The sequence below is a fragment of the Marmota monax genome, unplaced genomic scaffold (assembly GCF_021218885.2).
Source record: "Marmota monax isolate L192 unplaced genomic scaffold, Marmota_monax_Labrador192_F-V1.1 WCK01_AAM20220418_F8-fsc00040, whole genome shotgun sequence".
Classification (NCBI taxonomy): Eukaryota; Metazoa; Chordata; class Mammalia; order Rodentia; family Sciuridae; genus Marmota; species Marmota monax.
The window spans coordinates 11,695,128-11,721,891 of record NW_026692782.1 but is presented as its reverse complement, the minus strand read 5'-3'; the positions used below and the strand labels follow the sequence as shown (position 1 = coordinate 11,721,891).

The 26,764-nt window shown below is 36.6% G+C and overlaps 1 protein-coding gene across 2 annotated transcripts in view; it reads right to left on the bottom strand.

Annotated features, from left to right (window-relative positions):
* Positions 1 to 2,731: 2,731 nt before the first annotated feature.
* The window catches only part of Ppp3cc (protein phosphatase 3 catalytic subunit gamma), a 72,278-nt gene continuing 48,245 nt past the window's right edge, over positions 2,732 to 26,764 (bottom strand). Inside the window, exons 7-14 of one of the 2 annotated variants that reach the window (XM_046447680.2) lie at positions 26,204 to 26,281; positions 26,023 to 26,117; positions 21,509 to 21,634; positions 20,541 to 20,606; positions 12,950 to 13,031; positions 12,285 to 12,382; positions 4,340 to 4,369; positions 2,732 to 3,239 (exon numbers count right to left, since the gene is read on the bottom strand). In XM_046447680.2, coding sequence (XP_046303636.1) covers positions 3,055 to 3,239; positions 4,340 to 4,369; positions 12,285 to 12,382; positions 12,950 to 13,031; positions 20,541 to 20,606; positions 21,509 to 21,634; positions 26,023 to 26,117; positions 26,204 to 26,281 — 760 coding nt within the window. In that variant the 3' untranslated portion in view covers positions 2,732 to 3,054. The remainder of the gene's footprint in view (positions 3,240 to 4,339; positions 4,370 to 12,284; positions 12,383 to 12,949; positions 13,032 to 20,540; positions 20,607 to 21,508; positions 21,635 to 26,022; positions 26,118 to 26,203; positions 26,282 to 26,764) is intronic. The other variant, XM_046447681.2, reaches the window with a different exon arrangement.

The window sequence follows — 26,764 nt, the reverse complement described above, 5'->3', positions numbered from 1 at the left end:
CACACACACGTATTTTTGGAACTAGGGGTTAAACCAGTAAATCTCCTGTTATCTGTATCACATGGATACACTTAGCACATGACTTTCTAAAATGTTGAAATACCCACCTAGTTTTTTACAGAACAGAAGCAGTATCTTCACTTTTAGAATCCAGCACAATTTTCCAACTTCCTCTTCCCCCACCTTTTTCTTTGGTTCTGGAGATTGAACCCAGTGGTGCTTACCCACTGAGCCACATCCTCAGCCTTTTTTTTTTTTGAGACAGGGTATCATTACATTGCTTAGGGCCTCACTAAATCACTGAGGCTGGCTTTGAACTTGTAATCCTCCACCTCAGAGCCACTGGGAATACAGGCATGTGCCATGGTGCCCAGCCATGGTGCTCCCTTTAACTGGTGGTGCTGTATCTGACACTCATGTTTTCTTAAATCAGAATTTTCTCTCTACTCTAGGACCCTCAGCAGCTCTGTGGGCACCAGTATAATAATACCCTTTTGTGATTTTCCATCAAAGAAACTTGCTTTTATCATCATACCACTTATTTTTGAGAAAGTAATTAAGATATTCCTAAATAATCACCCTTTTTAATCGGTAAAATATTTTTTGTTCATAAGTGTTTGCAGTGAGTATTTAGCTATAGGCTGCTGATGGAGGCCTCAAGTGTGGTTTCTACCTGTGGACTGTACAGCCTCAATCCACACGGCAAAGAGAAAGGGCAAGGGACTCCCTGTTCTACCATCTGTCACGTGGGCTGAACTTCATAGGAGAGATTGCTACTCCTGGGGGTGGGAGAGAGGGATATAAGGGTGTACCAGAGCTTAATTCCCTCTCTGGGTATAAAGAAATGGCAATCAGGGAAGACAAGTTACTCGAGATTTTTCCCTCCCTTATTTTACATGTTTTGCTCACAACCCAAGAGGAGATCCTTCATCCCTGTCCACAATATCCTTTCTATCTTTCTATTATGAACAGAGCAATTCATGCATACAGATTCTAATCCCCAAGAATGCTTTGATCTCTGTCATAGACAAACTGGGAACTGTTATGCATTAAATCTTCATTCTTCTAATAAAAATTATGTGTTTTTTTAAAAATTTATTTATTTATTTATTTCTGGTTTTTGTTATACTGGTCAGTGGAGTCTCTTGAAGCTCCCAACATGAAGTCTTGCTGTCTGAGACACTTGCTCCAATGATAGCCTCCCACATCCCAGATGACATTAAGGAAGTCTTTCAATTTGCATTTCCCATGCTTCCATATTATATTTCCAGACATGCAAATTCATTAGAGAGCTCATCAATGAGTGCTGCAACATGGTAACTGTGATCAGGCTAAGCCAAAAATGGGGGCTTAAGTATCCCCCCCCCACAAATTTCCTTCATTAGTTGGTTGTGACATGAAAAACAAACCAAGGGAAGAGTAGTCAAACACTACATCTGAACACTTGTTTCTGGGTTCCAAAATATGCTAATGAAGGTTGATATATAGTTCAATCTAATGAGTATTGAAAGATGGAGAAACAACCCAGTAGTTAGGAGACAGATCTTCTAATTAGATCTAGGAGACAGGAAATCTTCACTCATCCAGTGCCCTTTAGCGAGACTTTCAGTTCACAAAGGGACCATGCCATCTTCAGTTTCCATTACCTCAGTTAGCTGCAGAATTACTGACACTAAAAAACAAAAGGATGATGGGGACAATAGAAGCGACAGCTGATGCAATGGTATACAAGGGCATACATACTTCTAGTTGTGGAAGGTTCTGCTAAGGGCATTTATAAAATATTTAGAAATGTGACTTCCTTTGCAGGTGGGGTAAATCTCCCCAGTATTCAAAAATGAAAGTGAAAGAATCTGGCAACAGCTAAAGCTTTTTGAAAATCTTTTCCCTCCAAACTTCTAAGGAGAGTTCAAACAAATCATGCTTATGGTTAGATGGACAAATTTTAGGTAACTCTAAGAAAATCCCTCATTATTTTTTATTTGGCTTTAGTAGAATACATTAAAAGAATTTGAGAGTAAAGAAGAAACTATATTGGTACGGAAAACATTCTCCTTGGCCCTTAAAAAACAGTATTTGAGTTTATTATGGTTTAGATGTGAGGTGTCCCCCAAAAGCTCATGTGTGAGACAGCGCATGAAGATTCAGAGAACAAATGATGGGGTTATAAGAATCTTAACCCAATCAGTGAATTAATCCCCTGATAGGGATCAACTGAACGGTAACTGAAGGCTGGTAGGGTGTGGCTGAAAGAGGTGGGTACTGAGGGCGTGGCTTTAGTATACTTATTTATACTGGTCAGTGGAGTCTCTCTCTGCTTTCTGATCATCATATGAGCCACTTCCCTTTGCTACACTCTTCTGCCAATGAATGTTCTGCCTCACCTCAAGCTCTGAGGAATGAAGCCTGCTGTCTGTGGACTGAGACCTCTGAAACCGTGAGCCCCCAAATAAACTTTTTCTTCTGTACAATTGTTCTGGTCCAGTCTTTTAGTAACAGCCTCGAAAAAGCTGACTAAAACAGAGTTATTTGCTTAGAAGTTCTAGAATAATCATGTTTTCTATCAGAAAAGAAGCAGTTTTAGCTACTAAAATCTAAGAGGCCTTTCTCCAATGGCACTACATAGAAAGGATAAGAATCTTGAGTTTGAAAAACTATTAATCTTAAATGAAAGATATTACCCTCCAAAAACAAGAGAAAAGGCTGTCTAGTTCAAGTCAGAAACCCAGGGTTGAGGTCTCCAAGGCCCTTTTATTAGGGGAAGGTCCCTTTATAGCACAAGACTTCACATATGTATTGACAACAAATTAGTTCCTAAAAATTGAGGAGGAAAAAGGGGAAAACAAAACAGATGTACTTTTTTATATATTTAACATAAATTAAAAAAATTTATAAAACTGTCACCTTTCTTACAGAATAAATGCAGAATGAATTATGAATGCACCTCCAGGTTTAAGTTGTTTTGAGTTGTTTTTGTTTCATTCTTCCAATAATAAATAAATAAGATTTGTTCGTGAGTTTGGGGTCCACCTGTGTAGCAGCAGGACTCTGACATCACAGGGGTTTCTTCCCTTGGTCGCTCTGGTGTGCGGGGTTTGGGCGTGCAGGGGATACTGAGTTCACTGGCCCATCGTGTTTTGTGCCATCTTTTCGGGGTGGCATTCGCTCATTAATTCGGTCCAGACCTCGGGCTTCTTCAAAACTTCGAATCTTGTGCTGAAGTGAAAACCCACTGATGGCTATAGAAAAACAGGAAAGGGGGTAGAGAGTGCTCAGTTAGGCAGCAAACAACAGCTTAACAATTTTTAGCACACAGCAACATCCTAAGAACACACTGAAAGGTGGCCAGGGAGCACATAACTGGTGAAGGGAAAGGCAACATTTGATTGAATCAGTCTTGTCTAAAACTATTGCTTCCATGAGGAAGGGCAACAGAAATGGAAATGTTCATAAAAATCTCAATATGAATATTCATAAAATCTCAATGCAAATAATCATGGCAGAAGGAGACCTGGAATACAAGTAACAAGTTCTTAGCCCCAACACATTGGAGTTTTTTAATGGGCCAGAAACATGCTCAATGCCAGAAAAATGGCAACCCTAGGGTAACAAAGCAAATTAAACAGAGAAGTTGCTTCAAGCACAAATACCACATTGACCACAAAACAAAAAAGCAACAGAGAGCTATATTTTTATTTACAATAGCTTTTTATCTTGCACCACTGGGAACTGAATATAAGAACCATCAACACAGCTTCTAGGTATTTTCCTTCCGATTCAACTTTTGTTATCAATAAGAAAAGGAATTTCCATTTTGAACCACTTTATCTAATAAAACAAATTTATAACACAGGTTTAGCAGTTCCAACAGGCTCCATCCACTTAATATATGTCTCCACCAAAAGAATGATAATTTAGCTTGAGTGCCTTAGGGCAACCTCAGAAATGAATCAAACTAAATTCTACCCTACTTTTGCCTCTGTTCTTAATAACTTTTAGTGTCATTAGATAAAGAGGCTGGCCTGAGTCTCTTAATCAAATGGATGGCTCTTATATGTGGAGGGGACATATGATTAACCTCTTCACCTCTCAACACCAGTTGCTTAAGCTTCGGTCATTGCAATGACACTGACACAGTCCAGCAAGGACTTTAGCCTAGGTGAAGGTCATTGAAATGAATAAAAATACAGGGCACATGAACATGGTAGGGTTATCTATTCCTTTCCTCATTGTTACAGTTCTAGTGATATAATAAATAAAAGTTTTATAATGTTGAAAAAGTTTTTAAAAACTTGTAGACAGACACATGAGCACATCTATCAGAGTAGTACGGCCATACCTTCCCGGGCCTCTACCGCTTCTACTGTGGCTGTAAGAGGGCAGGAGCAGTGGCATGCAAAAACGAAGACAGAAAAAGAATGAGTAAACCAACAGCATCGTTGCCAGCACACACCCCAGGGGCGGGCTGCTAGCCTACCCCGTCCTGATTAGGTCCACTAGTCAGAGAAGTCAAGGGTTACTGAGAGGAACTAGACTGGGTTGAAATATGAGGTCTCCAGAGATTTTATAGATTGTAAACATTCCTGGTGGCATCAGAACGTTGTTCTCTTCATCTGAAATAGCCAATGCTGGTTTATGTCTGCATATCATATATGAAAATTATTTGTTGAATCAAACAAATTAACATCACAACTGTGTTTTAGTTTATTATATCTCAGATGATATTAAACAAGCTGCTGGGTCCCATTCAAAACACTTATTTAAAACTACTTTTCTTTTTTTGCTCTTAAAGGACTTATGTGAGGGCCAACTGTCCTTTTTAATTACTTAGTTAAAAAAAGAGTGGCCTTTGAAGAACAGACTGGCATTTGGAAGGAGAGAAAAGTGAGTTAGAAGTGAGGGGTTATTTCTTGTCTGAGAATGGACTACTAAGCTGGCAAAGGCATAGAACTATTCAATTCCCATACAAATTCAGGATTAGAGAAACTAATCTGGGATTAGAGATGTGGCAGAGGCTTCCATTCAGTGTGCAAGAGAGAAGACAAATTACCTTGGCCCTCCCTCAGTGATTGAAATGGAAGCAATCTAAAAATCAGTGCCTTCTCTTTCAGACAATAAAAAAATCTAATATATGACAAGGTGACAGGTTGTGGCAAGATCTTACAGGACAGCCCCATCATTCCTTTCAATAGCAATTTTCTTATCAAGGGCAGGGGAAAAAAACAAGCAGCAAGTTTGCTGTTCTTAAGGCTCTACAGTCACCACAAGAGGAGAAACAGAACTGCAGAGCTGACTTCCTACAGCAAAGTGAAAAATGGTGCATGGAATCAACTTACAAATGCCTTTGTTTGTCCACCAAACAATGCCACCCCTCTCTAATCGCCATAAAACAAATAAACTGCACAAGAAAATGACAGTGCTTTCTAATAGTACACCAGGATTATGACTGTTTGGAGTGGGAGAATAAGCTTTTCCTAAAACTGTATGGTCTACTTAAGAGTTTAAAATCTCTGGGGCTGGGGATGTGGCTCAAGCGGTAGCGAGCTCGCCTGGCATGTGTGGGGCACTGGGTTCGATCCTCAGCACCACATAAAATAAAATAAAGATATTGTGTCCACCAAAAACTGAAAAATAAATATTAAAAAATTCTCTCTCTCTCTCTCTCTCTCTCTCTCTCTCTCTCTCAAAAAGAGTTTAAAAATCTCCATGGTACTAGTGTGTACTAGTATCACATCACTGTGGGCTCTCCTAGAATTGCTTTTCATATTGGACATTAAGACAGCACCCCATCTTAAGGGACAGTATAAGAAACAGTTATATAAAACTAACTCAATAGTTTTTTCTCTTTAACATCTTGTTTTTCTTTTTGTTTTTGGTGGTACTGGGGATTGAACCCAGGGCTTTGTGCATGCTAGGCAAGAGTTCTACCACCTCACTACCCCCTTTTCTCTTTAACATCTTTACTGAAATAAAATTCATATACCATAAAATTCACTTATTTAAAGTATGTAAGCCAATAATTTTAAGATATCTAGGGTTGTAATTTGTTTCAAACATTTTCATCACCCCTCTCCCCCCAAATCCTACTCATCCCCATTTTCCTCCCTCACCTCTCTTTCCCTTAACCCTCATCAACCACTCATCTATTTTCTGTATCTATAGATTTGCCTTTCTGCGTGTTTCATGTAGTGAAATCATATTATATGCTGACTCAGGTGACTGACTTCTTTCACCTGGCAGTGTTTTCAAGGTTCATGAATGTGGAAACATGCACCTATATTTCATTCTTTTTTATGCTAAATAGCATTCACACACACACACACACAACATTGCTCATGCAGTTGACGGACATTTGGGTTGTATCCACATTTGGACTATTATGAAGAATGCCACTTATGAACATTTGCAAGTAAGTTTTTGTGAGGATGTATTTCATTTCTTGGGGGATAGAGCAAAATAACTAGGACTGGAATTTCTGGATCATATAATAACTCTGTTCAATCATTTGAGGAACTTCCAGACTGTTTTCTCCAAATAAGCTGCAGCATTTTGTGTCCTACTAGCAGTGTACCAGGGACTCAATTTCTCCAGAATCTCATCTTTTTTTTTTTTTTTTTTTTCAGTGCTGGGAATGGAACCCAGGGCTTTGTACATGTTGAGCAAACATTCTACCACTGAGCTCCTCCCAGCCCTCATCAACATTTTTTTTTTTTAACTGTACCCATCGGAGTGACTGTGAAGTGGTATTTCGTTGTGGTTTTGATTTGCATTTCCTGAATGTCTACTGATGTCAGAAATCTTTTCATGTGCCATTTGTACATTTTCTTTGGAAAAACTTCAATTCAAATTTTTTATCCATTTTTTAAGTTGTGATGCCTTTTTTCATCGTTCAATTGTAAAAGGTTTTTATAATTTCTAGATATCAGTCCCTTATGAGATAGATTATCAAACACTTTCACACATTCTGTGAGTTGTCTTTTCACTTTCTTGACAGTACCATTTGTAGTGTAAAGGTTTTTAGTGCTGTACCACTGAACCACAACCCCAGCCCTGCAGTCCAATTTTTAACTGATCTGATTTTTTGTCTTACAGTTTTTGTGAATTTTGATCTGTTTTGGCTTTCCTCTTTATTTTGGCTACTAGGAAGCTTTGTGTCAAATCTGTGGCTGACTGGTGGCTTTACTTTTGATTTCTTTTGTGCTTTAATGTCACTTCACTGTATGACAGGCATACTGTAGCTCACTCCAATCCCTCTTGGAACAAGATGGAGTATAAATGAACATATGTTTTAAGGCCATGGGATATTGTTGGTTAAAAACTCTTCAAGTAAAGTTGCATGAAGAGTAAAAGGTCTTTTCTAGCCAATGCTGCAATTTGCCAATGAACCTGTGGAACTGCCTCTGATATGAAAATGATAAACTCAGTTCCCGTCAATCAATAAGAGAGAAGAAAGTATAAAAGTTGGCAGTAACTTTAGTCAAACACTTTTGGAGATTTCTATAGATTTCAGAAGGATCAAGAAATAATTCTAAATTGATTAAAACACTCATTCAGCCAGGGGGTGGCGCATGCCTGTAATCCCAGTGGCTCAGAAGGCTGAGGCAGGAGGACTGCAAATTCAAAACCAGCCTCAGCACTAAGTGAGGTGCTAAGCAACTCAGTGAGACCCTGTCTCTAAGTAAAACACAAAATAGGACTGGGGATATGGCTCAGTGGTTAAGTGCCCCTTAGTTCAATCCCTGGTATAAAAAACAAACAAACAAAAAACCACCCATTCAAATGAGAAATGAAGAAAACTGATAGGTGGGACCTGAGCACAAAAGGTGACCAAGAATTATAAGCAAATTCCCAAATAACATATCTATAAAATTATTTTGTTTCTTGTTCTTAATTTTTTTGTTGCTTGTTCTTTCAAAATCTACAAAAAATTGGCTTACATTAAAACAACTTTGTAAATTAACAAATTTTCAAAACTTTTCAAGTAAGAAAGCTATAGGACATTGCTTTTTTCATTACCCATCTTACTTTTTACTTCCTATTACTCTAAAATATCCTTATTACTCGACCACTGAGCCACATCCCCAGTCCTATTTTCTATTTTATTTAGAGATAGGGTCTCACTGGGTTGCTCAGTGCCTCACTTTTGCTGAGGCTGGCTTTGAACTCACAATCCTCCTGCCTCAGCTTCCTAAATAGCTGAGATTACAGGTATGCACCACCACACCTTACCCAGAATATCTTATATGACTAATTACCATACAAATCAATAGTGGAAAAGCATTTTGCTTAAAAAAATCTGCACACCAGATACAGCACTAATCCCTAGGGTATATAAAGAACTCAAAAATCTTAACACCAAAAAACCAAATAACCCAATCAAAAAGTGGGCCAAGGAAATGTACAGACACTTCTCAGAATGATATATAATCAATCAACAAATATATGAAAAAATGTTCAACATCTCTAGCAATTAGAGAAATGCAAATCAAAACTACTCTAAGATTTCATCTCACTCTAGTCAGAATGGCAGCTATTAAGAGTACAAACAACAATAAATGTTGGCGAGGATGTGGGGAGAAGGGCACATTCACACATTGCTGGTGGAACTATAAATTGGTACAACCAATATGGAAAACAGTATGGAGATATTTTGGAAAACTGGGTATGGAACCATGGTTTGACCCAGCTATCCCACTCCTCGGTTTATACCCAAAGGACTTAAAAATACTACTAAAAGGACACAGCCACATCAATGTTTATAGCAGCACAATTCACAACAGCTAAATTGTGGAACCAACCTAGATGCCCTTCAGTAGATGAATGGATAAAGAAATGGAGATAGATAAATAGATAGATATAATATATATATATATATATATATATATATATATATATATATATACATTAAATTAAAAGAGAATAAAATCCTGGCATTTGCAAGTAAATGAATGGAGTTGGAGAATATTATGCTAAGTAAATTAAGCCAATCTCAAAAAATCAAATGCCAAATGTTTTCTCTGATAAAAGGATGATGATCCATAATAGGGATGGGGGGAAGTATGAGAGGAATGGAGGAACTTTAGATATAGCAAAGGGGAGGGAGGGGAAGAGAGGAGGCGGGGGTGGGATTGGTAAGATGGTGAAATGAGATAAACATCATTACCCCAAGTACACGTATGAAGACACGAATGGTATTATGTATAACCAGAGACACGAAAAATGGGCTCTATATGTGTACTATGAATTCAAATGCATTCTGTTGTCATCTTTAACAAATTAGAATAAATAAATAAATTACTAAAAATCTGCACATTTATTCGAGGGGAAAAAACCTGCAATCTGAAATAGTTTACTGATTCTTTCTGTGAAACTAAGGGAAATAAGAAAATAAATTAAGCTGGGCATGGTGGCATACGAGTATAGTCCCAGTTAATCAGGAGGCTGAGACAAGAGGATCTCTTGAGCCCAGGAGTTCCAGTTGCCCCAGGCAACATATAGAGACCCTGTCTCTTAAAAAATAAAAGACAAGGAAAAAATGTTCAGTCTTCCTTTTAAAGAGCTAAATTCTAATATTTTAGCATTCAATTTGAAAGAGAAAGAAAAAGAGGAATCCTATCCCATAAAAAAGAAAAAATGAGGGAGGTTATTCCTTCAAGTCCGCAGCAGTAAAATTTCCACAGGAGGAAAAAGACTCCTGTATGTGGCAGGAGACAAGAGGAAAAACAAAGCCAAAGAAATTTCAAAAAGAGCTCAACAAAACAAAGGGAGCAAAAAAAAAAAAAGCAGTGAAACTTTAAGATGTAATGCTTCTGACAGTTTTCAGGCCTAGAATTAATAATTCCAGGATGTGATGTTGTCCCTTCCCTGTTTGACCAAATCTATGTTCATCCTGAAAGCATCAAGTTTTTCATTCTAGGAATACACCAAGCCCTCTGCTTAGAAGTTAGCTCCCATATAGGTTTTAGAAGTGATATTCTAATTGAAGAGGTAACCATGGTACTAGAGGCTGCAGGCAAAGAGGTAAACACCTTCTGTGACTGAGAAACTCTAACCTCTCACAACTGTCCTCATTAAGGTATAAACTACTCATGAAATATATCATATGGACCCAAATAAGAAGTGTATAGCTCAATTCCTTTTTAAAATTTTTTATTTTGGTACTAGCGATTGAACCCAGGGGCTCTCCAGCAGTCAGTCACATCCCCAATCCTTTTTAGTTTTTATTTTGAGACAGGGTCCTGCCAAACTGTCAAGGCTGGCCTAAAATTTGCAATCCTCCTGCCTCAGCCTCCCAAGTAACTGGGACTACAGGTGTGCATCCAGCTCAACTCTTTTTTATTTATGCTTACACATGTGTAACTCCACAAAGACAGTGATACAGATCATGCTCAACACTCCAGAAGTCCCAGGGTTCCTCTGGGTCAATATTCCCTCACCAGAACAAGCACTACTGTGACTTCTCTTATGAATGAGTAGTAAACATCATATGCATCAGAAAGTCTGTGCTCTTTTGTGTCTGGCTTCTTAAATTTACAATGTGATCCGCATAAGTACAATGCCATTTATTTACCAATTCTACCATCAGTGGACATTTGGGTTGTTTCTAGCTTGGGGCTGTTTTATTTTTAACATGTTGATGAACTTTTATTTTGTTCATTTATTTATATATGATGCTGAGAATCTAATCCAGTGTCTCACACATGCTAAGCAAGTGCTGTCTCACAGAGCCACAACCCCAGCCCCAAGCTTTTAATAGAGCTACAGTGGCATCCTTTCGTGCATTCTTTGGTGAAATAATGTGCTAATTTCTCAGGGATATATACCAGGCATGGAACTGTTAGGTTATGGGGTAGACATGTTTAGCTTTACTACCTAACAGTTTGCCAAAGTGGCTGAACCAATTTCCAAACCCACCAGGATATCTAGTTCTAATTCTCCACAAATACTTGGTATTGTCATATTTAAAAATTTTAGCCATTCTAGTGTGTATGTAGTGGTATCTCACTGTGGTCTTAATATCCAGTTCCCAGAACAACTATATTCAGCATCTTTTCTAAGTTTATTGGCCATTCTGATATCCTCTTTTGTGAAATGCCTGTTAAAACCATTTGACCAGGGGCTGGGATTATAGTTTAGTGGTGGAGCACTTGTCTAGCATATGTGAGGCACTGTGTTCGATCCTCAGCACCACACAAAAATAAATAAATAAAATGAAGGTATTGTGTCCACCTACAACTATTTAAAAAAAATCATTTGACCATATTTTAATTTTCTTATTATTTGTGGTTCTTTGTGTACCCAGAACACAAGTCCTTTGTAAGACATATGCATTGCAAAAATCTCTCAGTTTGTGCCTTGTCTTTTCTCTTTTTTTTGGTGCTGGGGATTGAATCCAGGAGAGCTTAACCATTGAGCCATATCCCCAGCCCTTTTTGTATTTCATTTAGAGATAAGGTCTCACTGAGTTACTTAGGGCCTTGTTAAGTTGCTGAGTCTAGTTTTGAACTCGTGATCCTCCCTGCCCCAGCCTCCTGAGCTGCTGGGATTATAGGCATGCATCACCACACCCGGCTTCCTTCTCTTAATTATTAATTTTCATTAAGAAAAATTTTTTAAAAAAATTTTAAGACAGTCTTGCTATGTTGCCCAGGCTGGTCTTGAACTCATGGGCTCAAGTGAACTTCCTGCCTCAGTCTTCTGAGTAGCTGAGACTATAGGCATGTGTCTCTGTGCCTGGCTAAGAGAAATTATTATTATTTTTTTGTACCAGGGATTCAACCCAAGGGCTTTACCACTAAGCCACATCCCTAGCCCTTTTTTATGTTTTAGAGACAGGAATGGTCTCACAGTTGCTTAGGGCCTCACTAAGTTGCTGAGGCTGGCTTTGAACTTATGATCCCCCTGCCTCACCTCCCCAGTTGATGTAATTACAGGAATGCACCACTGCACCTGGTGATAAATTGATTTTAATGAAATTCAATTTATATTTTTCTTTTAAGATTAGTACTTGTGTCCTACCTACAGACTCTGCCTACCCTGATGCCTATTCTCCATACTTCCTTCTAGGAGTTTTATTTTTTACATAAGTTAAAATCCATTTGGAATTAGTGTTGTCACAGAGGGAAGTAGAAGTCTAGATTCATTTTCCTGCAGATGGATGTCCAATTGCTCTAGCATTGTTTACTGAACAATGCCTTACTTTTAATTTTACCTTGACTGCTAGGTAAGGGGTGGGGCACACGTTGCATAAGAGAGGCATCATGTAAAGTGTACTGAGTACTCACCGGTCTGAATGGTCTGCTTTCCTCCTGAGAGGACACCCAGAGGGAGGGTGCCTGTGGGAGTGAGGCCCTTGAGAGTCAGCACACTCTCACTCTCTTCCCTGCAAAGGAACATCGAAGTCCTGGTTAATGCCAGGGAGCCATCATTCAGCAAAGTCAACAGCACTCACAGGCACAGAGATAGAAAGCAGGTTCCACTACTTCTAACCCAGTCCCTAACTCAAAGAAAGGGATATTTTCCTTAAATATTTCAATTTTAAACAATCAGCCAGGTCTTGTTTTTTAATCAAGGCATTTACAGCCAGGCACTATGCCCCATACATCATTTAACTCAATCGACTTAACAACCTGTGAACCTGGTCCAATTATTATTTTCATTTTATGTACAGGAAACTGAGGCACAGAGATTAAATCCAAGACTGCACAACTAAGAGATAGAGCCAGGCTTTGAACACAGGTAATATGGCTCTAAAATTCCCCACTAAACCACTATTTATACCACATCTAAGCTAGAACCAAGTGAATGTTTGCCTTAAATCTAGTTCCACCTCTCAACGTCAAGACTTACAGTTCCAATACCAAATCCCAATTATAAAAAAACTAAATTAACTCCTAATTTACTTTCAAAATGACTTTATCCCACACTGTTGTGCCAGACTGATCCTCACCGAAGGATTGAAAAGACTCGGGCCATCTTCCCAATGGCTCTGATCTTATTCCTGATGATCTCTTTTCGAACTGAAGTACCTCCTTAGAGAATACAAAGGAAAAGTGGGTTAAAAAAATGTGTCAACAGGTTGGCTTTTAAAAAATGCAGGATGAAATGTTTTTCTTATTTAAGAGAAACTTTTTCTTTTATAGAAATCAAGGTCTTAGTTTGTTTAAACAAAGAAACAAACAAACAAACAAAAATAACCTGGAGGAGGGAAAAGTGAAGTAGAGAAGGAAGGGGCCACAAAAGACAGAGTAGATCTACAGGGGGTGGAAACTCCTGTGATTCTGAAATGTAAACACAGTGAAGAGTCAGACACATGCTCATGAACCTCAAAGACAGGTGCCATAGCAAAGGTGTCTTTTCAGAATTCTGTGGGTCACCTTAGAGTTGGTGCAGGGTTGGGCTGCCAAAGGGCAGGCAGGTGATCATCCAAGCAACTGTCGTCTGCATGTGAACACAAGGTCCAGCCAGCTCCCCTGAACCTAGTGAGGGTTGCACTCATTTTTATAAGTTTCCCTTGCTCACACAGGTGAGTTATTTCCTCACAGTATTACTGACAAGTATGTAGTACAAATTACAAGGATGGGTATTTTAGAAAGCAACATAGACAAAGTTAATGCAAGACTTCATGGCTTTTTCTCATCTAAGATCTAGGAAATAGTCCACCCATGAAAGGCCAACGTCCAGGGATGCACCAGATGATGGCTAAAAAAAAAAAAAAAGAAAGCTCAACCTTTCCTTCCTCACCTCCAGTCCTACTGGATGGAGCTGCAGGTCCAGAGAAAACCCAGACATTACTGCTCAAAGAGAGGATGGAGGGCTGTGTGAAATTGTTCAACTACCAATTGAAAACATCTAACTAATAGATCATGTTTGGACAGACAGCAAGTATTAAGCTCTTAGTACATTTTAGTTGGGTACCTTTCTGATAGCTTTAAATATAGTAATCTTTGAGAGAAGAGACACCAAGAAACAAAGAAATGAAAACAGAAATATGAAAAGAAATGTGAGTGTTCACGGAAGAGGAAAAAATCAAAGTGAATTGCACTGAGGGAAGCAGGCTGTAACTTTTGATATCTTAGTGCCAGAATAGAACATTAAACACAGTCATGGTCTCAGTCATTTCTTCCATTTCTTAAAAGCTTAATGGTTTTGCATGAATTCTCATCTATTTTTACCAAATATTTTCTACCTCTCATACATTATGAAAATAACATTAGACAAAGAAAAAGATGACATTTGTGGAACAAAACAAATAACAAAAAATACAGGAAAGAACAGTTTACAAATCTAATGAGAACTTCATGATTTTGTTTAATGGAATCAATATCTTCTGTTATTTTCAGAGGATAGTTTCCTTTTTTAAGTTTTAAACCTTCAAAATTTCAAGTTGACTCAAGATGTTTTTGCATTTTCTTCTGTGTCTCCTGGAGACTCTATTTAGATGTTTGATAGTCCTTATTATTTGCTCATGACTCAGGATGTGGGCTGCTGACTTTGAGCTTTATTTTGAGGGATCAGGGTAGGCCTCAGTTAGAGAATTGAGCATGCATTTGGTAATTTATTTCACTTGTTTTTATCCCCAGTTCAGAAATCTTTGGCTTACACTTTAAAAAAGAGATTAGCCTCCAGACTTGGAGAAGCGGCAGCTGCTCAGTGGCAATGAGGACTTTAACTTCTTTCATCCAATCTACTTATGTTAGCCCATCACACTCCCCCAGTTCCCAATTCTAGCAACTGATGCTGGGACTCAGCATTCCCTATTGCTAACTTGGGCTTTAGATTCCCTGAATCAGCTGAGTCAATAATACTAAGGCGCTTGTTCTTCCAGCTTCCAAAAATTTCTATAAAAATCTCCTCATTTTTGTGGGTATGTAACGTTTTAAATCTTTTTATTATACAGTATAAGAAATATACAGAAAATTACAAAAAACAAATATATAACTCAATGATTTATTACAAAGCAAATGCCTATAAAACCACACGACTCAGATTAATAAACAGAACAATGCTTGTGTCCCAGAAGCTCCCCACAGGCCCCTCCCCAAAGGAAATCATTCTTTTTACTTTCACTGGAATTGTTTTCTTGCCATCTTTATATAGTTTTACTGTGCAAACATGCATCCATACCTGCTACAGTTGCCCCTCAAGCAGCTGGGATTCCAAGTGTGTGCCACTATGCCTGGCTTTTTTATATCTTTCACAAATGGACCTTTTGTTAGCTGTTTTACAAAATTCTCTACCACTTTGTAGCTTTCTTTTCATTTGTTTAATAAAATAAATAATTTTTTTGAATAAAATATTTCTTACTTTTAATGTTGCCCAATTTATTAATAGTTTCCTATATGGTTAGTCCTTTTAAGAAATTTTTTTCTTCTCCAAGGATATGAAGATATTTTACATTATCAATATTATAAGCTATTGTTTTTCCTTTTTTCTTTTTTGGTAGTGCTGGGGATTGAACCCAAGGACTCACTCTAGGCAAACCCTCTACCACTGACCTATAACCCCAGCCCCTTTGCCTTTCATGTTTGAATGTGAAAATCCACCTGGAATTTATTTTTGTGTTTGGAATATGATAGGGATAAGGTTTAATTTTTTAAAAATGGATGTAAACTAAATATTAAACATACCATTATTTTCAGGACCGTGGCTGTAGTTCAGTGGCAGAGTGCTTACCTTGCACTTGTGAGGCACTGGGTTCGATCCTCAGCACCACATAAACATAAACAAATAAAATAAAGGCATGCTGTCCATCTACAACTATAAATTTTTTAAAAATACCATTATTTTCTTATATGCTGATAATATTTTGAATATCAAATCTCTAAGTATGTCTGGAATAAATCAACTTGACTGGGAGGTATCACCCTTTTTATATATACTGCTGGTTTTAGTTTGCTAGTGTTTTGTTTACAATCATCGTATCTAAATTAACATCCTTGTCAGGTTTTAGCATCATAATTATACTAGCCTCATTAAATAAGTTGGACAGCATTTCTTCTTTATTCTCAGGAATAATCTGTATAAGACTGGTGTTATTCCTTAAATGTTTGGTAGAATTTGCTGGTGATGCTATCTGCGCCTAGTATTTACTTTGTAGGAAGACTTTGTTTTTTTATTTTTTTAATATTTTATTTACATTTCAGTTTTCGGCAGACACAACATCTTTGTTTGTATGTGGTGCTGAGGATCAAACCCGGGGCGCACCCATGCCAGGCGAGCGCGCTACCGCTTGAGCCATATCCCCAGCCCCTGTAGGAAGACTTTAAATGAGAGATTTTGACCTGTGGTTATGTGTTCTGAGTATTGGAACTGGTTATTTTTGTCTTCTTCTGTTTTTTTAATATACATATATTTTTAGTTGTAGATGGACACAATACCTTTATTTTATTTGTTTTTATGTGGTGCCAGGGATCGAACCCAATGCCTCATGCATGCTAGGCAAGTGCTCTACCATTGAGCCACAACCCTGGCCCGCACATCTTCTTCTGTTTTAAACTGTTAAGGACTGAGCCCAGGGCCTTTGCATACTAGGCAAATGCTGCAACACTGAGCTACATTCCCATTCTTTGTCTTCTTTTTTACCCATTCAACGTTACTAGGGGCTCATTAATTGTATTAATGTTTTCAAAAGAATACACTTTGGTTTTGCTGTTCCTTTGTGCTATATTTTGTTTTATATTTTGGTAATACTACTCTTAATGTTTTATTTCATTCTGTCTAGTGTCTTTAGATTTAATGTGCTATCTGTCCTTTGATGATTTCTTGATGAGGGCAGATTTTTTGCCTTTCTTATTTTCTATATTAAGGCTATAAATTTTCCTCTAAGCATAGCTTTAGCTGTACACCACAAGTTTCAACAGGTAATGCTCTTAATTTTCATTTAGTTTGAAATATTGTACTGAAATTTTCATTGTGATTTCTTATTTGACCCACAGATAAGTATATTTTAAAATCTCCTAAAATATGGGAATATTTTACTTATTTTTTGTTACTGATAATTACACTTAATTTCATATAATCAAAGAACATATTCATTAGATTTTAAACCTTTGAAATCTGAAAAGTTGATCAGAATATGGCCAACTTTTGTAAATGTTCAAGTGTGTTTGAAAAGGAGGTATATTCTACATGCATTGGACATGGTGTTTTTTAAATGTTCATCAGGTCAAGTTCATTGATTTGTGTTGTTTTAATTTTCTATAATCTTGCTGATTTTAATTACTTATTCTATTCGTTACTGAGAGATATTTGTTAGATTCTTGCACTATTATTGTGGATAGTTCTATCAACTTGTGCTTTACATATTATGAAGCCATGTTCACTGTATATAAACTTGAAACTGTCAATCATTTTTTTTCAAGATCTACTTTACAGAATATCAATCTATCTATATCAGCTTTTCTTTGGTTAGTATTTATGTTACATATTTATTCCTGTCCTTTTGCTTCCACATACATTAAAGTATAAAAAGTATATTTATGGTTTAGCTCTATCTCTTATAAAACATCATAAAATCTTTTATCCTAACCTGACAATCTATCCTTTATCCATTTACATTTAATGAATCCACAGGCACTCTACCATTGAGCTATATCCCCAATCCTTAGTATTTTTTATTTTGAAACGGGGCTAGCTTTGAACTTGTGATCCTCCTTCGACTGCCTCCTGAGTAGTTAGGATTACAGATATGTGCCACCATCATTCCATTTTTTTTTCTATAATTTGAAAGTTATATAATTGAAATAACTTTTCTGCAGGTTACCCTAGAGATTACATATATCTCTTACTTATCTAAGTATAATGTTAATGGGTACTTTTGTCTCCTTTCCAGATGGGAAGTCCTCATACATTTTAACTGTATTTGTTCCACTATTTTTGTCATGTATTTTATTTATTTTTTTTTTTTTTAAATGATGAGAGAGAGAGAGAGAGAGAGAGAGAGAATTTTTAATATTTATTTTTTAGTTTTCGGCGGACACAACATCTTCGTTTGTATGTGGTGCTGAGGATCGAACCCGGGCGGCACGCATGCCAGGCGAGCGCGCTACCGCTTGAGCCACATCCCAGCCCTGTCATGTATTTTAATTCTTCTAAATTCAACAAAATCTTACTATTATCATTTAATAAAATCTATGTTCATCTGATATACCCACATATCGTCTACTACTCTACTCTTCATTCCTTCCTGAATCTTCAAACTTCCATCTGGCATTTTCCTTATGCTTGAATAATAATCTGTAGAATTTCATTTAGTGTATATCTCCTGATAATTCTCTTAGTAAAAATCTTATGGGAAAGGGAGGGGGTGTGTCTGAAAAATGCTTATTGCATCTTATTCCTAAAGGGTATTTCTACTAGGTACAAAATTCTAGGTTATCAGTTTTTATCTTTCAGTACTTGGAAAATGTTACCCTATTCTTTTCTGCTTCCACTGTTTCCACAAAGCATCTATTGTCAGTTCCACTGTTCTCTTTTGAAGGTAATCTTTTCTTGCGGGGTGCGGGGGGTGATGACTGCTTTAAGATTTCCTCTGGAATGGGGATATAGCTCAGTGTTAAGATCAGAACACATGCTTAGCATTCACAAGGCCCTGAGTTTGATTCCCAGCATCAAAAAAGAAAACAAAGTGGTATTTATTTTAAGTACTTTTTCTATGATGTGTTTAGGTGTTGTTTTCTTTGTATTTATTCTGTTTACTGGACTTCTTCAATCTATGGCTGAATGTCTTGTCATTTTATTAAAATTTTACACATTATCTTTTCTTTTAAAAAATTTTTTTAGTTATACATGGACACAATATCTTTATTTTGTTTATTTATTTTTATGTGGTGCTGAGGATTGAACCCAATGCCTCACATTTGTGAAGCAAGCGCTCTGCCACTGAGCCACAACCCTAGCCCCCATTATCTTTTCAAATATTACTTCTACCCCATTCTCTAAAATGCCAAACACATATATGTTAGGGCTATTCACGGTATTTTCTATGTCTCTTATGCACTTTTTATGCACTTTCCTTTTTTCTCTTCTTATCTCATTCTAGATTGCATCTGCTGACCTATCTTCCATTTTACATTTTCCTCAAACTTTTTTTTTTTTTTTTTTTTGTAACAGGGATGGAACTCAGGGGCACTTGACCACTGAGCCACAACCCAGCCCTATTTTGTTTAGAGACAGGATCTCGCTGAGTTACTTAGGGCCTTGCTAAGTTGCTGAGGCTGGCTTTGAACTTGTGATCCTTCTGCCTCAGCCTCCCCAGCTGCTAGGATTACAAGCATGTGCCACTGTGCCTGGATCCTCAATCTAGTCTTTAAGTAAGCATAATTTTGTTTTGTTTCTTAGCATAGTTACTTTATTTTTTAAAATCACACTTTTTTTTTTGGTACTACTGAGAATTGAATCCAGGACCTCACATGTGCTAGGCAAGCACTGAGCAACATCTATATCCCTTTTTAATTTTTATTGTGATATGGGGTCTCACTAAATTGCCCAGATAGCCTCAAATGTGTGATCCTTCTGACTCAGTCTTCAGAATAGCTGGTATTATAGGAGAGTACCACCACACCCAGCTTCAGATATAAAATTTTAGATACTAATTTATACAAATGCAATTTCCAAAAATTTCCAAAAATCTTGGTAAACAACCAAGAAAATGTTATTCTTTTTCCTTTTCTTTTTTTTCCTTCCTTTTTTTTTTTTTTTTTGCAATGCTAGGGATCAAACTTTGGGCCTTGCACATACTAGGCAAGCACTCTACCACTGAGTTACACTCCAGTTATTCTTGATTTTCTTTTTTTTAATATTTATTTTTAGTTTTTGGTGGACATAATCTTTATTTTATTTTTTTATGTGGTGCTGAGAATCGAACCCAGCGCCCCGCACATGCCAGGCGAGCGCGCTACTGCTTGAGCCACATCCCCAGCCCCTATTCTTGATTTTCTAATACTGCTTTACTTTCTTTCATAGCGTATGTCACCATCTGAGTTATATTTATTTCTTGTTTGTCCTACACTGGAATCTAAGATTTTTGAGATCAAGGATCTAAACATGTACCTGGCACATATTAAGCATGTAATAAACACTGGTTGTTGACAGTATGTGGAAAGATTTATCTGAACAAAATTTCAAGACAGTAGAGGTCTTAAAAGCAAAAAATTGGAAAAAATCTAATATCCAACAACATGGGATTGTTTAATACAAAAATGATTGACATGAACAACTATGTAACCATTAGAAATTAATCTACAAAAAAGTAAATGTTCCTATACCATTACAAAACCTAATTTTTGTGACTAAGAAAAATGAGAGAGAAGAATATATGCGAAGATAAAAGCACAGTAGACATCAAGATGTGAACAGTGGGTATCTATGTAATAGCATTACGGTGAGTGTTTTTTCAATTTATGATTTCCTGTATTTTTCAAATTTTATTTTTCTATGATGAACATTAATAATCTTAATAGGACAAAAAATAATTCAAAATAAACTGAAATCCAACCTGAAATGTCTTAGGTTTATAATTCAAATGAGGAATAGCTTACCTTCTTCTTCCTCAATCAATTCATCTTTGGAGCATATGTTGAGGATGTTCACCAGCATCTCTGTGACTACATAAGACAAGAGTGTTACACAACTCACAAGCAACATTTTCTTAAGTATTATGGATATCTAAATAAATTCACGTGTTCAATAAATATACACAACATTGTTTTAACATAATATTAAATAGCTATAGTAGGGGCTGGGGTTGTGGCTCAGTGGTAGAGCGCTTGCATAGCATGTGTGAGGCCCTGGGTTCGATTCTTCGCACCACAAATAAATAAATATAAAGGTCCATAGACAACTTAAAAAAAATATAGCTACAAAGTATTGGCATTAAATGTAGACCACTGGGTTTACAGAGAATTCAGGTAGACTGCTTGCTCCTGTAAGAGACTGCAGGCTTTAAGGATTTTGTGGCAGAATTACTTGGTTTTATAAGATGTCTGTTTAGAGCCTTTTGTTCAGATATGCACATGAAAAAAAATGTCTTCCCATTTTACAAAAAGCCTAGGTCCAACAGTCTTGTTTTATGTTTACATAGCTTATTTGTGTAGCTGTACAAATAAATTCTAAGGACAATAAATCCTGTCTAAGGGGCTGGGGTTGTGGTTCAGAGGTAGAGCGCTCGCCTAGCATGCATGAGGCCCTGGGTTCAATCCTCAGCACCACATAAAAAAATAAAATATACTGTGTCGACCTATAACTAAAAAACCCCAAATAATTAATTAATTTTTTTTTAAAAATTCCTGTTTAAATCTCTTAGTACTGAAAAAAAAATCACTGAGGAAATGGTACAGTGACTATTATTTTAACAACTTGACAACACTTGGACAACTACTTATTAGCAAACATTTCTGGTGTACTTTAAGAAAAACATTTGTGAACAGTCCAGGGGTCTCTTGCAAATACAACGTGTGCTCAGTCACTAGACAATGGAGGGTCTCGAAGCATGCTTCAGTTCTCTTACCTTTTTCCCCCACAAAAGGTAAAGACCATGTAAAAACATCCATAAAGTTCGGAAGCCAGTAGGGATGTGGAGAACAGTTAAACTGTCTGATATTCATGACGTTGTTTTCATATTTCAACACTGCAGCTAAAAAAGAAAAAGAAAAGTTGACACAGAAGAACATGACATGGCAACTGGTGTGCTCTGTACAGCTGTGTACTCACTACAGAGAATCAGGGATTTAGTTTCCATATGGAGATTCAAGACTAGGTATAAGGCAGATGAAAAATTTTAGGCATTTTATATAGTTCATTCTCTTAAGAATTATTCCAAGGAAAAGTTACCTAAGAGCTCATATAATGAAAGCACAAAAGGGGGCTGGGATGTGGCTCAAGCGGTAGCGCGCTTGCCTGGCACGTGTGCGGCCCGGGTTCGATCCTCAGCACCACATACAAACAAAGATGTTGTGTCTGCCGAAAAAACTAAAAAAAATAAATATTAAAAATTCAAAAAAAAAAAAAGCACAAAAGAAACTGAGCTCTGTACCTTCAAAGAGCTCACTGCATAGTAACTATAGAATCCTTGGTTCTACGTGAGAAAAATTTCCCCATAATTTTTTTTTTTAATAGGCCAAAGGATTACCAGACACATGTCTCCTCTGAGGGCAAATATCGCTCATCAAATTGATACAGCCTGTTTTGCTAGTCCTTAGCCAGGCCCAAAGCTTTTAAATAAACTCTCTTGAGAGTTTATAAACAGCAGTTATCAATTCATTGTGGGGGATACAAATGGTAAACTTGGAGTAATTTGTAATTAATGGTCAAAAGTAGATTAAACCATCTCTGTACAATAGATTGGGTTTTAAAAATGCCCATTACTCCTATTCACAGTATACTGCCAGCAAGGTATAAATGTTTAATATTAACCAGTTCATACAGTTGTACACACACTCTGATGCCAAAATGATTTTCTTTCTATTTTAAATGTTTCTGTATCTAATTCCTTAGTCTGCATCACCTGCAATGCTATTTGTGTATTCTTTTAATTATTTTTACTGTAGGCAGAAAATAGAATGAGGTGCAGTAGTTCTCCAGAAATGATTGCTATAGTCATTTCCTGGTGCCTATTTCTTTGTCATAGGATAGACAGCCTTGTATCCCTAAAACTTGGGTTACTGAATGCCTAAAATGCACATCATTGACTAAAAAGAAAATACACAAATATAGGATTTCCAGTTCCTAAAAACAACCCTAGCTGCTGAGTACACAACCTATTATTTTCACATACACGTATTTTATTTAGGTTCAATGAATATAATATCATTCAACAAATCCCTCAATCTTCCCAGCACAATCTAAACCAGGAAAAGAAGTGGGAGGTGGATCTCAATGAGGGATAATTAGAAAGAAGAGCTTAAAAAATTGTGTTCAGGTATGTTTCAGGGGACAGGAAAAAAACAAAACAAAATAACAGCAACAGCAAAAACAAACCTGGAATGAGAATCTTATAAAACAAATCCTAACTGAAGTGTCTTTTAGAAGAAAGATAAGGCAGGAAAGGGTAATGGAGTTTCCTTTTTTAATAAAAAAAAAAAGGCACTTGTACTGGGAGTAATTGAGTCATACCAAGTTTGTTTCAGATGTCATATTTTATGCCTTTTTCCTAAAACAACACTTAGGAAACAACAAGATTACTTTGAGATAAGTTACTAATTACGTCAAAGCTAACAGGAAAACCCAAATAGAATGGCCCGTGACTTAAAAGGTTTACTGAAGAATAATTCAAGAATAAAACCAGATTAGAATGGGGCAGAAAAGAGCAAGAGAAGAGACAGACAAAGAAGAGCCTGCATCAAAGCAACAGAAAACAGAAAATGGTGCCGGAGACCAGTAGTTTAGTAAATACATTTTTTTTTTTTTAATTCATTGTAGTTAGGTTTTAAGCTGCTTTTTGTCTTTGGAGGCTTTTAAAAAGAAAACTGAATTAGGTCCACTTCAATGTCCACCTGTAAAAAGAAAAATTTTTTTGTTGTTTAACTTGTCCTTTTTTTTTGTTATCAAAGTGAGGGTTTTGTTTTTGTTTTTGTTTAAATGTATAGTTCTGTTTGTGTTCAGAGGATTCAAATATCAAATGGAAGATTCTTCCACTCAATTGCCTTTGTAATATGAAAATGTATTAGTACAAACTAATAAAATATATGCTATATAAAAAAGAAAAAAAAAAAGAATGGGGCAGAAAATGAGTTGCTAAGTTGCATTGTGCTGCTGATTTAGGTGGCAATTTTCAGCTGACACACTGATAGGCCCACTGGGCAATCAACAGATACTTCTAATAAGGAAGCTAGAGAAAGAAGTGAAGGGAGTCTTCACTACAAATACCAGGGAAAGGCCACAGAATTCTGTGAGGATACCCAACAACACATGCAGTGCATTCCATTGATAAGGGAGGAAACCGAACAAAACCAGTCGTTCATATATAGGAAAAATTAGAAAAAAGCAAATAAGAAAGAATGAACCGAGGGAGAAGCAGAGCATTATAAGATAGCTCAGAGAAGAATTAGGAGAAATAAAAAGAAAACATAAGGCTAGGAGAGAATTTAAAGTCACTGAGAAGAAGTGACAATAAATCAGATTTAAATGAGACATGTCATTCCATAGTTTACTTTTTTTTTTTTCTTTTCCAATACTGGGGCTTGCACCCAGGAGACCTGTACATGCTAAGCAAGTGTTCTACCACTAAGCTACATCCCTAGCTCTCAAGAGTTTACTTTTAAATATTAAGTATATTGTGGATTTCTTTGAAATTTCTCTCCCCAACTGCATATACAAGGTATGACTATAAAGTAATGAGACTTAAGAAACCACCAACTACAAACACACGAGACCTTATATATCAGATGAGTGTGGTCCTTTGATGTTATCACATCAGGAACTATAACAGCAAAACATTACAGGATCACTTATACTTTATACTTAAAGCAATGCTGAATATTCATTTTCATGAGTCCATCTTATCTCCAACAACTCTATGTGACAAGTATCTTAAAGATCAACTGAAGCCCAGAGAAGTTCAGTATCTAGTTAGAATGACACACTGAAAAGCGAAGCAGGACTAAACTAGGAATTCAGCATCCTAGTTTAGTGCTCTTTTCAACACAATTTACTGCCTTGCCATATAATTAATCCAAAGATGCTCCCATTACTCAGAATGCTTTTGGAACTCTTCTTCTGGAATTGCCTCCAGAGCCAGTGCACAAGCAACATGAGAGAAACAGTCTCATTACCTTATAATCATACCTTGTTCTGACCCCAAATGGTATCATCTAGCTGGATCACTCACCTTATTTATCAGTCTTGACTCCGAATGACTTTTGGCTGTCCAAAAATCAAATCCACCCTCAAAGGACGAAGATTTCCCATCATTGAGGATAATCAAAAGAATGTATCGAAGACTCTGAAGGCAATGCCAAAAGAGGAGTTCCAAAAATGTTTCTGAACAATGACTGCACTGTTGGAATACGAATCTGGCCTCCCAGGGTAACTACTTTGAAGGGACAATACTCATCTGGATATATTCATTTTGGCATGTTTGTTTTAAAAGTCCTATTATTTTATAGTCATACTTTATAAACAATAAAATAGTTACAGAGACATGAAGCTTTTGGTAGGACCACTGTCCTGATAGAAAATTTAGGAATCATAATTTGAAATTTCAAAAAATTTCAAAAAACACAGGAAAAAGTCTTAGAAGTAGAATTTCTGGGAAAAAAAGGCATGCACATATTTGATACATATTTTTATTGGAAACTGAAGTTTAGAAAAATTATGTGACTCACTGGAAGTCACACTGTTAGTTTCTGGCAGGGCTTGGACTGAAATGAAGGAGTTTCTTTGTTTGTTTTCTTATTTTTTGTATGCTATTCATTCTACCCATACCGTATCTCCAGAAAAGCAAAAATAGCTTAATAATTCACAAACATTAAAACACCAAATGGTAATTTTTTGAGGTACTGTTATGAACAAACTCACCAAAACCCACAATTTATGCTAACTTTTCTGACATACTTCTGAAGTTATTTATTCTTCTTATGCTTTGACTGAGCAGTACAAACTTATTTTAATCACTTTTATATTAATAAAGAACCCAATAATTCTTAGAAGATGAAGATCACACAGCAGTATAAAATTTAAATTTGTTAGCTTTGTTTCAATTAAGACTGCTTTTATCTTTTTTTTTTTTTTTAAGGTGGTAGGAATTGAACCTAGGGCCTCACACATGCTAAACACATCTTTTCTGCTTATTTAAAATTTTTATTTGAAAATAGGGGGTAGGGTCCCTATCAGGGGTGCCAAAAATATCTTGGGTTGCATGTATAGCTTAGTGGTACAGCATGTGCTTATTAACAAGTATGAGGCCCTCAGTTCACAATCCCCAGCACCCCAAAATTAAAATTAAAATAACACATACTCTCATATTTATACTAGAGATCACAGTTACTTACAAATTCAAACTCAAATATCACTGGACTCCTTTACCTTTATTGTTATAGACATCTAGGTAATTGGGAGCAGAGAAAATTGTAATAAGTGATGGAAAGCCGGTTGTTTGGCTCTTCCTATACATTCGATACCTGGAAGAGAGATAATAGCTTGTTTGTCTTGATATTAAAGATAAAAACTCTGCAGTGATATTTGATATAGTTTTAATTTAACTTACCCAGCATCTTGAGCTTCATGGGCTCTGATTATTGATAATAAATTGTTGTTCTGCAAAAATTCACAAACTGCAGGATAACTGAAAAAAAATTAAGAAACCTAAATCCAGAATTAAAACAATTATTTTTTAATAGGAGGTAAGGGAAAATCCAAGATGATATGAGCTGATTTTGTTTCAAGATTATATATATGATATACCACGGAATGTTTGTTAAAAGTTTAGTACTCATCCCCTATTTCTCCATTTTACTAATATGTTACAGATCAAACACAAAGATAACAGACAACCCTAGAATTGAAAGAGCTCTCCCAACTTTTTTTTTTTTTTGTACCAGGGATTGAACCCAGGGGCATTTAACCACTGAGCCACATCTCCAGCCTTTTGTTGTTGTTTTTTAATAACTTTATTTTATTCATTTATTTTTTGTGGGGTGCTGATGTTGAACTCAGGGCCTCACACATGCTGGGCAAGTGCTCTACCACTGAGCCACAATCCTGCCCTTCCCCAGCTGTATTTTATTTTGAGATAGAGTTTTGCTAAGTTGCTTAGGGCCTCGCTAAG